The sequence below is a fragment of the Diuraphis noxia genome, unplaced genomic scaffold, assembly GCF_037042655.1.
Source record: "Diuraphis noxia isolate RWA-SAM2 unplaced genomic scaffold, SU_Dnox_SAM2 contig0003, whole genome shotgun sequence".
Classification (NCBI taxonomy): domain Eukaryota; kingdom Metazoa; phylum Arthropoda; class Insecta; order Hemiptera; family Aphididae; genus Diuraphis; species Diuraphis noxia.
In genome coordinates this window covers 21,186,988-21,204,795 of record NW_028301713.1, presented here as the reverse complement: position 1 = coordinate 21,204,795, position 17,808 = coordinate 21,186,988, and the positions used below count along the sequence as shown (strand labels likewise).

Genomic DNA, 17,808 nt, shown 5'->3' with positions numbered 1-17,808 from the left:
ACACTGTCCGTGTCATCACGATGACTTGACGCCATATTAGACGACGGCGATGTATAATAATGTTTTTGACTATTGAAAAACCAGTGAAAAACTCGTGTGTAATCGTTTTCTGCTGCTATTGTTTTCATCGCGTGTCGTATTTCGGTCGATTATAAGTTTATAAAAAACGCAATATTGCATGTATGATAAGATTAGCGAGAACTATAAGGTAGGGATCCCAATATACTCCAGTGGCATGTGGTCAACTTGAAATTATTGCTCAGACCTAATAGTCTATGCATGCCACACACTCGCCCTAAAAAACTAATAAATAAGGCATTTACAGTCTGCATATTTCTATATAACTGTATACCTACCTATCGTAGTAAATGTTAAATCATTATACCTTATTCAACCCTCACAAAATCTTAAAAAATCAGAGGCTGCATCCTCTCGATTACCCCTTTCACTGTGACGATATATACATATAGTAGGTACAGTTTATATATAGACAAACATTTTTATAATTGCATCATAATGTCAAATAAAAATGACGATTGATTCGTTTGGTCGTTCAAAATATAGTTGAATAGGTATAGATATATAGTTGAATGAAATAAAATGAAAATGCAATTTTTCAAATTGAAAACCATAAGCTAACCAAAAATGATTTCATCGGATTCAGTTTTCCAAGTTTGAAGTTACGTCTACGTGTCATTTAAAATTAATGTGTTCACGCGTGTCATATATATAGATTCTCGATCTCTCATCATCTAGCTCACAATTTAATTAATAATAATCTAATTTTTATTATTTTTGTTCCACTAAGTATAAAGACTTTTTTCATTAATTTTATTCTTATCATAATGTATATAGACAATATTGTTTCGTATTGGAGCAGTCGCTATTGTGACTGAGAGGATTTATATTATATCGTTGCACGTTCAGCTATACAAGCCGAATGCACGACCTCGGTGGCAATGATTTTAATCTATAGCAAGGCATAGGTAACCGAAATAATATTATGACGACGATTTAGTCATTTGTTGAATACAATATTATAACATTATAGAAAAACGCAAATAATAATTAATATTTACGCGGTACCTATATTATAATATACATATAGGATATTAATATTATATAATATGTTCAATTTTATTTTATATTTATCGAAACGATGACCTTGCTTCAGATTCGAACAAGAAACAATTCGTCCTTGAAAAAAGCGCTGGCCAATGGTTGTCTACCGCTGCGGTTACTTCACGGATCCTGATGACGTGAAAATCCGCCTACCAATACTTGTTCAATGGTATGCGTGTATATTATGTAAACGTAATTAAATTTTGTCTTATAATAATTCGTCCGATTTGATCGTGTCAGTTAGTAAAAAAAAATATATATATATTATCGTCAAAATTATGACGTGGTCGCCCGTATTATGTATAGTTGTCGTATATACATATTATTATACTTATTTTTAATCGTAGATCATAATATCAATTATACGTACAGGACAAGACTTTATAATATATCGAAAAGTTTTCTTTATAATCGATATTATATTATGTTCTATCGAAGAATCTCAATCTCGCAATGGTTGTCAGAGCGATTGCCCCCTTTTATTATTTTACATAATATTATTCTTAACAATATTTATTTTTATCGAATCATTAGAGCATATTAACGGCTGTCGCCTCCTACGTTGCTGTCGGTCGCCCCTCCCAATCATTAAATTTCATAAGATTAGCTCCATCGTCTATCTTACGTACCTATGGGGAACTCTTGCGAAACGTAATTTTGTTTTATTTTTCATATCGATCAGTTTGGCATAATTAAACTTTGCGACGGAGAATGAATGGAAAAAAAATAAATAGAATTCCCCGTTCCTGGTGGGCGACAAAATCCGTTTTTGGACTGGCACATGCGAATTATAAGAACAGCACAATAGGTGCTATCTGCTACAACTATCGGATGTTAAAAATAATCGACTTGCAGATAACCAGCGGGTGGTAGAAAATTGACAATCCACAATTAGGTGGGCATTATAACTAGTTAAAAAGTTTAAGCTATATTAATCACAGTTAATTTTTAACATTGTTAATTTTAGTTCAAAAAAATCCACTTAGCTATTTCTAGTAAATTTTAAAAATATTTTGTTAAATTAAAATCATATAAATCATGTTTATACTATAACTATAACTTATAAACTATAACTTTACATCTGTCTCTAGTACCTACTAATTATTTAACTATTTTTTACAATAAGATTTTAAATAAATAAAAATACATTTTCCTTGAACTCCTAATTTAGTTTGGCAACATAGTAATTATAGTCTAAAGTCTTGATCTAAAGAGACATTAGTAGGTATATAAAACGGTTGGTTTTAATGTATTTTTATTGTTGAATGAGTTTTACAATTTTATGACTTTAAATTGTTTCACAATTTTTTTTTAGCGTAAAATCATATTTATAAGGCTACCTAGCGATGTTACCAAATCTATTTAGTTATTATATTACGAAATAATGAAAAGAAATGATTTAACTTTTAAGTACATAATAACAATATTATAAACATGTTTTAGACTGTAAAAAGATTTGAAAAATCTAAAAAAAAAATATAAACTGATTTTACAGTAACGTTCAAAAAAAAAAAAATTAATTAATTAATTAAACCAACAACGACCACGGAAAGATTAAAATGTGCTAGTTTTCGATACTAATTTTATAGAAAATTCACTATGAAACATCAATAATCAGAACGGTCAGTATTCAGAAGAAGAATTTGTATTTTTAATGTCTAAACTTTATTGTTTTTATTCTACAATTTCATAACTATACATAACATATGTATTTCGTTGATATATGATATAAACCTACTACATCCATTAAAAAATTTATTTTTTTTACCGCGACATCTGTATGGATGCTCAACCAATATATAGGTTTAGGTATAGATTATTTTATTAGCGCCAGTTAACAACATTATAACAATCGTGTTTATTTTTATTTATATTATACTACACAAGTTAAATTTTGTAGAGTGCATTCCTAAATCACTCTTATACTATTGTGTGCCCGGAATATCAATTAAGCACATCTCGAAAAAAAAGATCATTAACAACAATCATAGAACTATTTAAATCTCTTTTATAATAGTTCTATAATATTTTTATGAAAAAAAAAGAAGAAATAAAAATAAAATATAATACATGAATACAGAATAATATGATGACAATTATGTCGTTCTCAAAAAATGTTAATGTAATAATTTATAGTGTTGATTTTAAATTGTTTGATAATTTCACACCATCATTTTTTCGGATGAATTTCAATCTGTTATACGATTTATTCATTCGGAATTATAATTTATAAGCAGCTAGCAAGGATGTACAAGCGCTCAGTTTTATACATTTGAATAACGTTCATGGTACAGTAATTATTGTTATTATCTCAACGTCCATGCTGGCGTGGCGTTATTGTCTAGTAAGTAGATCATTGTTGTACGTTGTAGGTACACACACGTAAACTTTCGGGTTACGACCTATAATGGTAGTTATAACCTTAGAAGGTAATGAAAAAGTAGAATGTCTAGCAAAGGAAGCAGCCAATAATGATAACTTAAAAATAAGCGATAAATACTGTACCTACTTATGAAGACACACTAAGATGTAATAATGCTGTGATTGAAAAAAAAATGGTCACTCAAATGGAGAAGAAAAAAACCAAACTTAGCGGAATAAAGTGAACATTAGAATGTTGGAAAAACAAGCAAATCTTAACAAAAAAGAAGTATTATTAACACGTCTAAGAAACTCGTCGAATTCAAACAAACAGAAGCTACAAGAATCGAACACAACATCCCAGAATTTCTATACCAATCACTAGGTCCAAACGTATCAGTCGTCAAACTAAACTTCATAATAGAAACTGAAATCGAAAATGTATTGTAAACAAGTAATATCAAATAATATGTAAAAATTATATAAAAACAATGTATACAATATCAGCCAATGGCCACCGCTGCCGAGGCTTATTTCTAATTAAAAAAAAAAGTAATTATAACCCAATTAATCAATTAACAATATCTAACTGGGGTACGAACATTGTACAAGCGCACAATTAGAAGTGAAATATCTGTTCGATTGCAAAACTCAGAAGGTAATCATTGCAAATTTACAACGTAGATAAGTACCTATTTATATTATATTATGTAGGTATATAGACTGAAAGTGTATGCATATATGTATAATGCCTAATGAAATATACTAATATAATATACCTATGTGCAAATCTCATTCCTCATATCAAACTGTTCGAGAATATTATTGTGCGTGTGAAATTACCGTAATCGCAATAGTGATGTATAATTTTTACATCCTAAATATAGGAAGTGTGTACATTGCATAATATATAACGAAATAGGTTATCACTTATTATTATATTAATTTATAAGTATAGTCAGTACATATATATGCGGTACTAATATAGTGAGAAAACTTTTAAAGAAAAAGAGAGAGAGAGAGAATCTCTCACTGCATCTATATAGCATCACAGACTGTGAAATAATATTATTATTTCATCCATCTCAAGTCCATGACATTGACATGTACCGAACGACAGTGACTAAAACCGTCGACCACAGAAATGTAATCAATCAGCATCATTCGTTGTTCATGTTATTACGACGGGGAAACCGCGAATATTGCGCACGTAATTCAGAAGGAACCCAACAGCGGTCCAACAAGGCAACAACACGACTAATAGACAAAAATACAGTCACCGATGGGCATAACTGTAAATTCTGTCTACTTTTGAAGGTAAAATCTAAATTTTTTTTAATGTACTACGAGTATGACTGCGCGAAATCAAAATGGGAAATATAAGAAACGATGAAAAAACACTGATCCATGTGTAGTGGTTGTACAACAAGCATAATATCAAAATTTTTTTAAATTCCAAACATTAGGAGTGAGCTGACCAAATTTGGCGGATGGGTTGTACCTATAGTCTTATGTGAAATGTCTTGACCTGAAAACCCCTAAAAAAGCGACCATGAGAAAGGACCTCGCTAACGGTGGTTTAGATAGGGTGGAATAAGTCAGTGGTAATGATGCAAATTATCAAAATAGATGTAAGATAGATGTAAAGACATGAAAAAGGTCTCTATATATAAGAATTATATGATGACTCTGTAGGACTAACGATTAACTAACTAATTTACTACGTCGTTATTACAATGTTGCAATAAAGAAATATATGTTAATAACTTATGGTATACATAAATGATAAATGTATATGCATTATGATTACAATAAAAAACAAATAAACCTACAACAAAATATACCTATAATAATATATTATAATAAGTATATAATGTAGTATACTTATTAATAATAATAATTCTTTATTGCGACTGAGAATAGGACACACAAAAATCTCCCACAGTTTTCTAATGTCCAGGGAAGAACCTCCAATATGCACAACCTGCGATGTTCAAGTAACCATCAAACACATCCTCACCGATTGCCGAACATATCTCAATACCCGAACAAACTTCAACCTGCCCGAATCATCACTTTCAGAAATATTAAACACCCATTCTCAATCCATTAGCAGCATCATACAATTCATCACAGCCGCCAATCTTCTAATCAAAATTTAGTATAATTTAGATATAGATACAATTCATGTAATTTTTTCTTTTTTATATATATTTCTCACTGTAAACCCAATGGCCAAAATTGCCGAGGGTATCATTAATAAAAATAAAAAATAAAATTCTTTATTGCAACAAAAGAATATATCCATTTTTTTACAAAAAAGCATGAGTTAAATATTGCAGATAATTATAAGTTATATAATTTGCATTTTAACCTTCGTTCGATTACAAATATGAAATATTTTATTGGGCGTCGTTGGCAGCGGTATATTTTTATTAATGAGTAATGACTATTGCTGTATCATCTAGATCGCAAAGGCATTGAATAAAACAATAACATTTAAACTGAATATATTATAGTAACCTATATATAATATTTATAATAATAAATAAAAATACGACCGATGATGTCAATCAATAAACGACCAGACGGTGGCGTGACCATATTATTTTATAATATTAAACAATGGTAAACGACGTTAATACTTTGATAATCCTCTGAGATTAGTCTAATCGCTACGATCTACTATGAGGTATAATAATATAATCGAATAAAATATAAGCTTTAACATACCGATCGAACCCCATTGCGGGTGTGCCAGATTATTGAACCATCCGTCAAACCTCTGTTTCTCCGTGAAGCTGAATTGTTTTTCTGAAAATAAAAAAATACATTAGTAAATATTATTGGTGGTACTTATAAACGTGTTGCAATATTAAATTTGAAAATTGTGAGCGGATAAGCCTACCATATACTCATATTAGATACTAAGTCACGGTGTTGCGACACGGTTATTATACATTTTTTTTTTTATTAATCTACAGTAGTGGCCTTAATGAGCTCGCGCCCAACACAACGGCCAAGTCATTATTAAAAAATAAAATACGTATAATAATAAATACTCGGAATTATGACAACGGCCATGGCGGTCGGTGGTTGTTAAGTAACGACTCTTTATGCGCGATATGAAGTAATTTCTTCGGTGGTTCTCACAGTCTTTACACACTCGCACACTCGCACTCTCGCACACATACACACAAAGAAATCGTCACGACTATATTCGTTTGATTATGATACACGATGAGATCGTGAAAACTTACAGTGATCTGCATCAGGTGCATCACTCGTATACTATGCCTATTCAGATATACATTACATATACACATATTATATTTTTGACCAATTGCTTTCTTTGTTAATTCTTAAAAAAAAAAGAAGAAATTTCGAAGTACACCGGTCAGAGTATTATAATAGGATGCATAGACCTATAAACTAGGTATATTGTATAGTGAGAATGGTTTGTTGCACATTTTTCTGAATGTATAATTTTAAATTTCATTATAACTTTCAATGATAACCGTGGTTTAACTGCATTCAGTAGTTATCATCATTGCAGTCAACAATTATTTTTGGTCACTGGAGGGGTGTCATGGTGGGTCATATACCACTATTAAACCACTTCTATACAGCCATTAAGTATGCAAGTAGTAAAATATTAAAATATGTATTTACTACTATTATATAAATCAATATATACATTATACATTATCATATAGATACACTAATACTCATAAATATGCAATTACCTATACAATATCAGTAATCATAACATTGTAGAATTATTAATTTTTATTTTTTTCCACCGTTTTCAGAATTAAATGTACTGTCATTCGATAATAAAAATTTTCCGCTCTTATTTGAATTCGAATACTAACAATACATAATATGTATAATTATATTATACACTCTGTTGGGTTCCGTCGACTTGTTAGAATAATAATAATAATATTGTTAGTGTACAATAGAGTAATCAATCAACGATATTATTACGCTCAATATAGAGTGATATAACATATGTTATTCAGTTATATATATATATTGCAGTGCGATTACACACACAAATGTGTTGGCGCACACTAATATGGCAATACACACGCTCAATCCTTTTCAGGCTTTTATACAGAGAGCCTGTTTTCATTTATTTATCATACAATTCATACACTATAGTCAAATTAATTGTATCGACAAAATGAGCTAGAATTATTAAATTATTTTAAAGGATTTTTTTTTGAATAATTAAATAATATTCATTGCTGTTTTTCCTATAGCTGGTATACGCGCCTTTATAATACTATTATATAGTTAAATCGAGTTGTATAATTATTAATTACCCATTTTTTAGTGAAACGATCAAGTAACTTCTTCGGCTTATTAAAAAAAATAAAAACATGATTTATTTGAAGTTATCTGCTTGGATATGCTATTAATTTGCAGTTTTGTACAACTATATAATATAATAGCTATTGACTCTAGCTTCTTACATTTTATTTCAAAACAACTTCAGACTTGCAACATAAGCCCTTAGATCACTAGGTATATAATTTACTTCAAACAAGAAATTATGATTTGATGGCTATAGTAATAATATTAAAATATAATGTACTTGTTTTAATTAAATCGGATAAATCAACAAAAAAAAACCACTATGATAACATTTTTGCAAAACAAGGACGCAAAGCTCACGAATTCCAAAATCAGGGGTACAACAATTGTTTTAAAAAATTTGAACGAATTATTCACAAAGTCAGTAAACTCGTAGAAGGCCGAAAAGTGGTTATATATATTATATATGAAAGTCTACGTGACATGGACATATAAAAATAAGCATCAAAAAATGAATAGCTTTTCGAGAAGCCAATAAACTTTTTAATATCGCTTTTATGGGACCTACGAGGGTTAAACGATCTTATTGTTACGATAGTAGTTATTAATATAACATGTCCAATTAATACACGACGGTCGACAATGAAGGTTACAGTGACATAAATACTTATACATAACTGATGAGGGGATGAGGGGATTACATGAAAACAAAATAATAATAATAATAATAATGATCTTAGGCTAGTTTTTACATTTTATATTATTATTATTCATAAGAGACTTCAATAACGCAGTCACCAAGTGGATTCGTGTCACCCAACGCTTCGATGTGTATATGTTACCGACCTCGCCTAGATCAAATAGTGATATTATCGTAAAATTTTAATTTATTTTGTGTATAAACATTTTACTAAACAGATGTAGACAACGAATGTATTTTGGTTGGTATATAACATATAGGTAGTAGGTATACATACATACATACATACATACAATAATTTATCATATAGTATATATTATCATATACAATGCGTAAACCGGGACATGGAATCGTGACACTGACACAACTCGACATAAAATATTCCGACCGTTGCAACCTGCATCGTACTTGGAACGAGGGTAATTAAAATCGCACGCAGTTAGGTATATACAATATATATATATATAACAATATACATATATATACGATGGACGCGGTTGAAATATTATTTTTATTTTTTGTATAAGGAGAAGCGGTTTTGATACGATTCGGATATATAGGTACACGCACACACACACGGGCCATGTGTGTCTCGAAGATGTATATTATACAAGTCAAGGCAGCCTCTCCGACAACGATGTTGGTCGCGCGCGTCGATGTATCACATAAAGATTTAATATATTATTATTATTGCGACCGTATTATCTATATACATAATATGTAATATATTAAACTGCATTAGACTTGTTTTCGTCTATATACGCGGCGCATAAACTATCTACTCTATAATAATAATATTCTCGTCACGATCGTACGGAATACATGATAAAAAAAAAATCACAGTGGAATCATTAGAAACACAACACGTTTCACGGTGTCCGTCTATCGTGTCTTGCAGCGGAATTCCTATCGTCCCCCGCCTCGGTTATAGCGAGATGACACATACAGGGTGATTTACCAAGAAGCGTACATATCCCCATTTATGTTCTTGAATAATGAATTAATTCTTTTGATTTCCGAGTTTATAAGTACACTTAAGAATCGTCTATTCAACTATTCAGATTTTTGTACAACTTAAGGCATGTCCTATTAATGATATTAAATTCTGAAAATGTTGATGTATCCAAATCAAAATTTGAACCAGCTAGTTGTTAATATAACGCATGTTATACTAAAATATAAGGATTATAGTTTTAAAAAATGGTTTTACAAAAATATATAACAAACATAATATTGGATTCATAGCATTTAAAATGTTTTATTTATGTTATTTATTTTTCTAATCATAAAATTTTTATGAATAATAATATATTAATTGGGTTTTCAAATCATTATAGCCTTTAAATAAATTATACATCTTCCAATCGTATCATAAATAGGTCTATATAAGTATTATCCTTGTTTATTTACCTGCACAAATTCAAATTCAAAAACTACGCATCAAAATTTCGAATTAGATACATTCAACTGACAACTATCTAAATTTTCAATATCTAAAAAGTGATAACAATTCACAGGATGAAAATGTGATTTTCATTTGAAAATAAAAGTCTATATTGCCACAATGAGAGAGATTTTTTATATGGCACAAGAATCCAAATAATTTAAAATACAATTTTTAAGTATATCATATAATTTAAATAGGTAGTACAAAAAATTAGAATTGAATTAAATGAATTATTAAATGAAAAATCTGGACGAGCATGGCTTGTGGACCACTCTGTATATACCTACTATATAGTATAATAATATATGCTCATGTATATATGTTCATTATACTGTTATATTTTTGTATTTTTCACGGCCCACTCGTCATTTTTTTCACCAGCACATATATTATCGTAATATCGTCGTTCACCGTCGTCATTGTCGTCGACAACTTTACTGTAGTAGAGTTCATGTTGCAGTGATTGCGTAAAGCTCGTTTGACACGGCTGCAGAATTTATACGCACCACGTGGTTCATGCTGTTTTCGTACATATAATTAATACATGTAATATGCATAACACTATGATATATTAATATGTACCTATTTAGCACGCACGCGCGTAGGATGCATCACGATCGCATTTGACGTGTTGTGTAGCTACGTATAAAATAGCAATGATTGTTGACGTTTGCGATTGTGTATATAATATTTTTTATTGATATTGTATGCCTATACCCCAAGCCAAAAAAAAGAAACTCTTAGGCAACGTACCTAGAGGCAGTATTTTCTTCATGTCATTTCGATTTTTAATATTGAGTTTCAGTCTTGCAGAAATCAGATCGAGTCACTTTAGATTTTCAAATTTTCTTTCTCCATACTCTGCATGCGGATAGTCTTACATGTTTTTGAAACAAATAGAGTTCGAGTGACAATAATACTATCAGTGATTAATCGAATTTCTGCCAACGAGCTATTTTGTTTTCACATGATGGGTTAGGTATTCTATAACGCTGTAACTTAACCTTTGTATACATAAATCAATAATAAGCACAATTATATAGTATTATTTCAATTTTAAACTGATCAAACTGATTTTGTATTGAGTATAAAAATAAATACTATACAATTAAAAAAAAATCTAGAGAAAAATTAGGTACTCTTCTTAATCAAACAAGATCATAATTATATAATACATTATTAGCATAATATAAATCTCATATTTTCATATCTGGATATTATTTTTTATTCAAAATTACATGCGATCCAACCCATATTAGATGAAGTTATTGTCTAATTCTAACTTAAACAACCAAACTCTTGGTGTGACGTATCTTATTTCATTTTATTTTTGATAATATAACATAAATCCTACATTCCTATTATATCCTTGATTAGGTAAATTATTTTAATAATTTAAGAGCTACGTATTTGGAAATAATATGGTTTTGTGATGGTGGCGAATGCATGCAGGTTGCGATTTACAAAAATAAAACAATAATTGCACACTCTACATCAGATCTGATGTCGACGTGACGACGTCCTTTTTGGTCCAGTCATGAATCCGAGTACCACCGACTAACATTAAAGTGCTTTTTACATGTTAATACGGATTTATTAAATGTTACGTTTTTTTTCCATGACGTATTGCGGCCTCGTAAATCATACGCTGACGCTACAGAATTGTTAAACATTAAATCATATTACTGCGTAAAATATTATGTGTGTGTGCGTGTACGTACGTGTAAGCAGTAAGCCTCAAGGGCTCACTACGGCAGGTATGCGACTTCTCGATCCCATATATAAATGTACGATGTATCCACGTATACATGTACATAATATATATATATGTATGTATATTTATTATATTACCTATAAATGTAATATGCGCAATACGTATGTCCTGTAGTGTATAATAGGCATGTACAATTGCGCCACCTCGAGGCAGGGTGATTCATTTTAATATATGTTCTGCGGGACATAATATTATAATATCTACTTGCATTCCATTTCACAATCTGTACTATTATAGTATGACAAGATGGATAAAAATCAAAAGCTCTCTTTCTCTCTCCATATGGCATATATATTATATATATATATATAATATATATATATATATCGAATTGTTGCAACCAATTTTAAGCCACTCGTCATGTGCGGCCAAATAGCACTCTAAACTGCTCTCTCAAATTGTAAAAGAAAAAAAACAATTTGACAACAATATTAAAGATACTAGGTCAGATTTACAGTCTTACCAGACATTAATGATAACTACCCAAGTAATAAGGTTACTGGCTGTTGCGAATAAATAGTTATTGTCATAAATCTTCAAATACGGGAGATACTAAATATTTGAAAATTTTAAATTATGAACACATGTGCATTACCTATTTCACAACAATCACCAGTAAACATGTGAATTTTCATATTTCGCTAGACAAATACATAACATTAATCAAAAATAACTTACAATTTTTTGTTTAATATTAATTATGAGGATCAGATTATGACACCAGAAATATTTTTTTGATAGAAAGAATGATGTTACATAGGTATTAATTCAAGTTTTAATAGGTAATTTCATTTACTGCATCGGAATTCGAAGAGAGGTCTCCTCAGCACCGTTTTCTTATTACAGAGAAGATATTATATTATGCATAACGTATATTTTTAATTTGTAAAATAAATATTTTTTGCTAATTAAATTTAATATGGAGACATTAATAGTAGTTATTATTACAGTGATCTCAACCGGACGTGCGGTGAAAAGATTATAACACCTACGCATGTGGCAGTGTAGACTAAAAGATACCTGCGACTATATCTACTCGAGTCAGAAATCGTTGTTAGACGCAAAACGCAGTAAAACGTTATTTATGATTATGACATGAGTAATATTATACTACACGTATTTAAATATACACACACGTTTAATAGTGCGAACACGATTGTATTGTGTTTCAAAACAAACGACGATAAAATCACGACATTGACAACGGCGACAACTGCAGTGGCAGCACCATTAAGGTTCATAAATGCGCAGGTCCTACTCTGATTTTAGCAAAGTAACTAATAATTTATAATAATATTAGTCGGGGGCAGCACCATTAAGGTTCATAAATGCGCAGGTCCTACTCTGATTTTAGCAAAGTAACTAATAATTTATAATAATATTAGTCGGGTAAGAATTTTTCAAACAGAAGTGTGAACAATTAATTATCATTAATGTACTAATACATTTCACACCCTCATCCATACATAAAGTCATGATAAAGTATTTTTTACTTGCATAATAAGTATTATCACTTGTAAAATATCGATTGTGATTTTTAACCTCCCCCTATTCGACATATTTTCTGTTAATGCGAATACATGACTGCTTATTGTGCAACATATTTATTATTGTTACTGCGTAAATTATTTATTCAGGTATGTTTATATTCATTTGTAAAAAGAAAAATCATTTATGAGTATATATTTATACATTTATTGAAGCATCTATAGCCGACTACACACTTAGCACATGGTAATTTTATTTTTAATTAGGTGTAAAAATAAATAAAAAAAACTATTAAATAATACTAATGAAATAAAATATCGGGTTTTATCGATTATACCACTATATTACTATCCTCCGGTGCGGCGGCGGTAGTATAGCGAACTCTTAAGGAACTATTTATTTTTTTATATGGTTACATTATATTATTTCATTTATTAAGGTCATTCAAACAATATAATTACGAGTATATTTTTCATTATAACGTATTATATAGAGGAACGAATATGTATATATTATATTTTCATAGGAAAATCTACAGTGACTGTATAAGGATTAAGGACAATATTATACTATTTGCAAAGAGAAAAGCGTAGGTATAGTTACTCGGTCTAACCGTCTAACTATATACAATTTTACTGCAGTATCCTGCACGTTCATATACTTCCACCCGGCAGCGTTTCATATTTATTTTATGGCAAATAAAAACATATTAGTCGTTTGTGATTACATATTATGTAGGAACATAACACATGCATATAGGTACCAGTTAACTATCTCCATATGGGTAGGTATATGGTTAAACGTGTTCGCGATAATTTTCTTTAAAAAAAAAAAATACAATAATAAGATTTTAAAAATATTAAATACATATATTTAGGCGGTTGGCACGAGTCGCCAAACCCTCGCATTTACCGGAGGGTATAATAACAATATAGTTATTATAGCTTTTACATAATATTATGTGACCAATGTTTGTGCAAGACTGTAATATTAAAATAATAAACATAGGTATACGATTATCGACGCCCCCGAAAACCTTCTTGGTCTTCAACGATATCACGTATATATAATAATTAATAATAATATTATGTTTAGAGTTAAGACATCGTATCTTATGCTGGCTGCATACAAATTGTGTGCCAAAACTCAAATTTGTGTCAAATTGCGAGTTTTTTTTATTGAGTACAGCCAAATTTCATGACGTTTGGATATAATATTATACAATACGATTGTAAAATTTCTCTTCTCAGTCTTTCATAATTATCTTGATGATATTTTAATAAATAAAAAAGTCTTTAAGCAATATAATATAACTCTAGGTTTAACTCGCTCCCTGTTTTCTAGTGTTGGGAGGTATGAAATTATCGTAGTTCCTCTTCAAATAATACCAATAATATGTATCTCTGTGTCCTTCCCTAAAGTTTCACTAGGAATAGGAAGTATCGAAACTTAAAGTGTGTACCTATACGGCTATACATTATTTAAGTTTTACAAAAAAACGTGTAACTTTATATTGTATACATATAGTATATGATTTATACACGAAGCTCTATCGATGTTCTTTATTGATAATTGCCAAATATTTATTAATTATAATTAATAACATTGTTTTAATAAAGTAAATAAAGAAGGCAGTGAAAATGTTGATATTATAAGCGGTGAATGTTATATTGTTACCTACAAAATGTCAAACTCTAGTTCGGCGAGTATGTAGACTGAGAAGTGAGAAGTGTTGACGAGAGTTTATTGTTGTCTATTGCCAATCAGATTCGATCGATATATATAATAGTATATATATATTATGTTATATAGTTTAATCTCTTCTCCCAAGTCATTGGATTTAATTTTACAGAGTATGTGCCTCATTATCGAAATCACAATAGTCTATACTATTAGGTGTCCTGCACTTGTGATTCGTCTGCGAGAAATGAATGCATGCAGTGTCATATTATTATATTAGAAATAAACGAGCCACGTAAAAGTGTTTTACTTACATTCGAAGTAGTCCAACATTCTTATTTCTTTTTGATTTTAAAGCTAAATTGCATTAAAATTAAAATATGTAATCTTTTGATACCTACAACTAAATACAATTGTTATTTTTATAATGCAATTTCAAAGTACTTTTTATTATTTTTGCATCTTTGTTACTGTCTATAAATACATTTTACTGCTGTAGTCAAAAATTGATAAACTATCAAGAGAAAATATATTACAATACCTAATATATTATATTATAAATAATAAATAAAATAATAATAAAAAAATCATCATTTTTACATAAAATTACATGATAAGATGTTCAATATTGTCGTTTATACGAATTACAACCACTGGACATGAACTAAATCGTTAAATCATGCTAACATGATATTTAAAAAATCAATAATATTCCAAAAAATAAATAAAAATAAAGTCTATATTCCTAATTTTTACATTTTATATCTTATTATCTTATCAACTATACTCCATACACTTATATTGGGTATAACGTATAAATATACTATATAGTATACATATACTTATATCTATTAATGATTTGTAATGATTTTAAAATTGCCTGCAAACATTTGTGCACCAACTACTGAAAATCTAAAATGACGCCCCCGCCGAACTACCTACTTGTGTTACATTGGGTACCTATAATTTGGGTGTTGGCCGATTACGTCAGTATATGGATTGTGTAGGTACAATAAGCACATGGGACGGACAACGTGACGTGGCGGTCACTTGAAAAAGTTGCTACATATATTATATAGATATTGATATTATTATTTACAGGTGACTAGACTCGTACAATTGTAACGAATAGATCATTAAAATATGTGTTTTGAAACACGATGTTATTATGATAATCAAAATAATTATATTATTATTATTATTAATAATATTATCATTATTAATATTATTATAGTGGATGTGAGAAACGTCGAAAACGCAAAACGCAATAGTAAAATGCTATAATAATACATAAATAATGAATAAACATTTTTTTTTTATGATCAAAGAATTTACACAATATTATAACAATATTTTACTATACAACATGAATGCCTATAGATATTAGTAATTATAATTAATAGTACTATTTTATTTTATACGGCTGTATATCCCTGTGTAATAGTTTAGCACTGCGAAATCAAAGCAGATCAATTATAAATATTATAAGAAAAATTGCCATTTGTCCATTTAAACGTGTTTAACAACCCGACTTTATAAAACTATTGACCTCAGACCCGGTTGATCTCATTTCAGAAAAGCAATAATTATATCCACCTTGATAGTTGATATGTTGTAAATATCAGTAATGAAATAATGTTTTAAAAAAATTCATTATTATACCGAACATTATTCAATATTAATCGTACCGGATAACCAGTTTTTTTACGAGTCGTGCAAATAATGTGTATATAATAACACAATAATAAATATAAACTAAATAAAATATAGTTTATATTGATCAATCAATACCTTTACTTATATGGCTACATATAATAAAATATATACTAATACGCTGTGATCCATAAATCGCGACAGACGAACTCGCCGAACTACGATATAATATATTATATTGTATTATACACATCGATGTCGTTGTCGTACCTACCTTTATTTTTTTTCATCTTATTTCTTAAAACCATATTTTTAAGCTCCGTCATCCAAGAGATATTTTTAATGATATAATATTTCTAGACCATATTGGTACTTGATATATTATTTTACGTTGATATCGTTATACTTTTATTGTATATAATATAGACTATTGGATAGGTAGGTATTATATTTATATAGGTCTACTATAGTAGGTATACCTACACGCGCGCAATCCAAATTAAATTATTTGCTTCCGCGAAATACATAGGATAATAATATTATGCATACCTTGATATCACTTTGTTATCAACGATTGGTATTATAAAGCAGTCAAACGAGAATTTTGCAATATTAAAGCATGTTATACTTAAAGATATCTATACCGTTTATATCGGTTGATCATCGAACGAAGCAATTTTTTTTTTTGCAAACATCATCTGAATTATTGTCACTCACAGTCACGATTTACCAGTTGATATCTAATGGCGAATATTATGATTGACAGTTCTAGTGGCTGATCTGGTGGAGTCACGAACTCACGACCCCCCGCCACCATAAAAATCGAATGCTTTAGAATATCTGACACATGCCCGGATCGTGTAATTTTTTTTTCAATTTGGTCATTGATTTATCATTAATTATATTGAAGCTATATAGTTTCGATCACGACTACACAACGATCGCTACAACGTTACCGGTTAGCCAAAAACCAGAGTTTAAAATATAAAAATGGTCCCCATATTGGATAAATCTATGATAATCTTTAAATATGACTATATTTTTAATAAATTATAAGCGTTATCAGCGTGTTTGTTTATACATTTCCATATTATTTTCTTTTTGGTTTTTTATTGAACGTCAAAATGTTCAATCAAAAATATATAAAAAAAATTCAACCATCGTGTGTTAATTCAACTACTTATCAACCGAAGATTGATCGTTGGCCAATAAACATAAACAAATTTTTTAAATTTTTTTAAAAATACTATTTTCATGGCG

At 29.4% G+C, this 17,808-nt stretch overlaps 1 protein-coding gene across 1 annotated transcript in view; it reads right to left on the bottom strand.

The window, feature by feature from the left end:
• The window catches only part of Duox (dual oxidase), a 49,047-nt gene that overhangs the window by 15,396 nt on the left and 15,843 nt on the right, over positions 1-17,808 (bottom strand). The window contains exon 2 of the mRNA XM_015511326.2: positions 6,217-6,297. Within this exon, the coding sequence (XP_015366812.1) occupies positions 6,217-6,297 (81 nt within the window). The remainder of the gene's footprint in view (positions 1-6,216; positions 6,298-17,808) is intronic.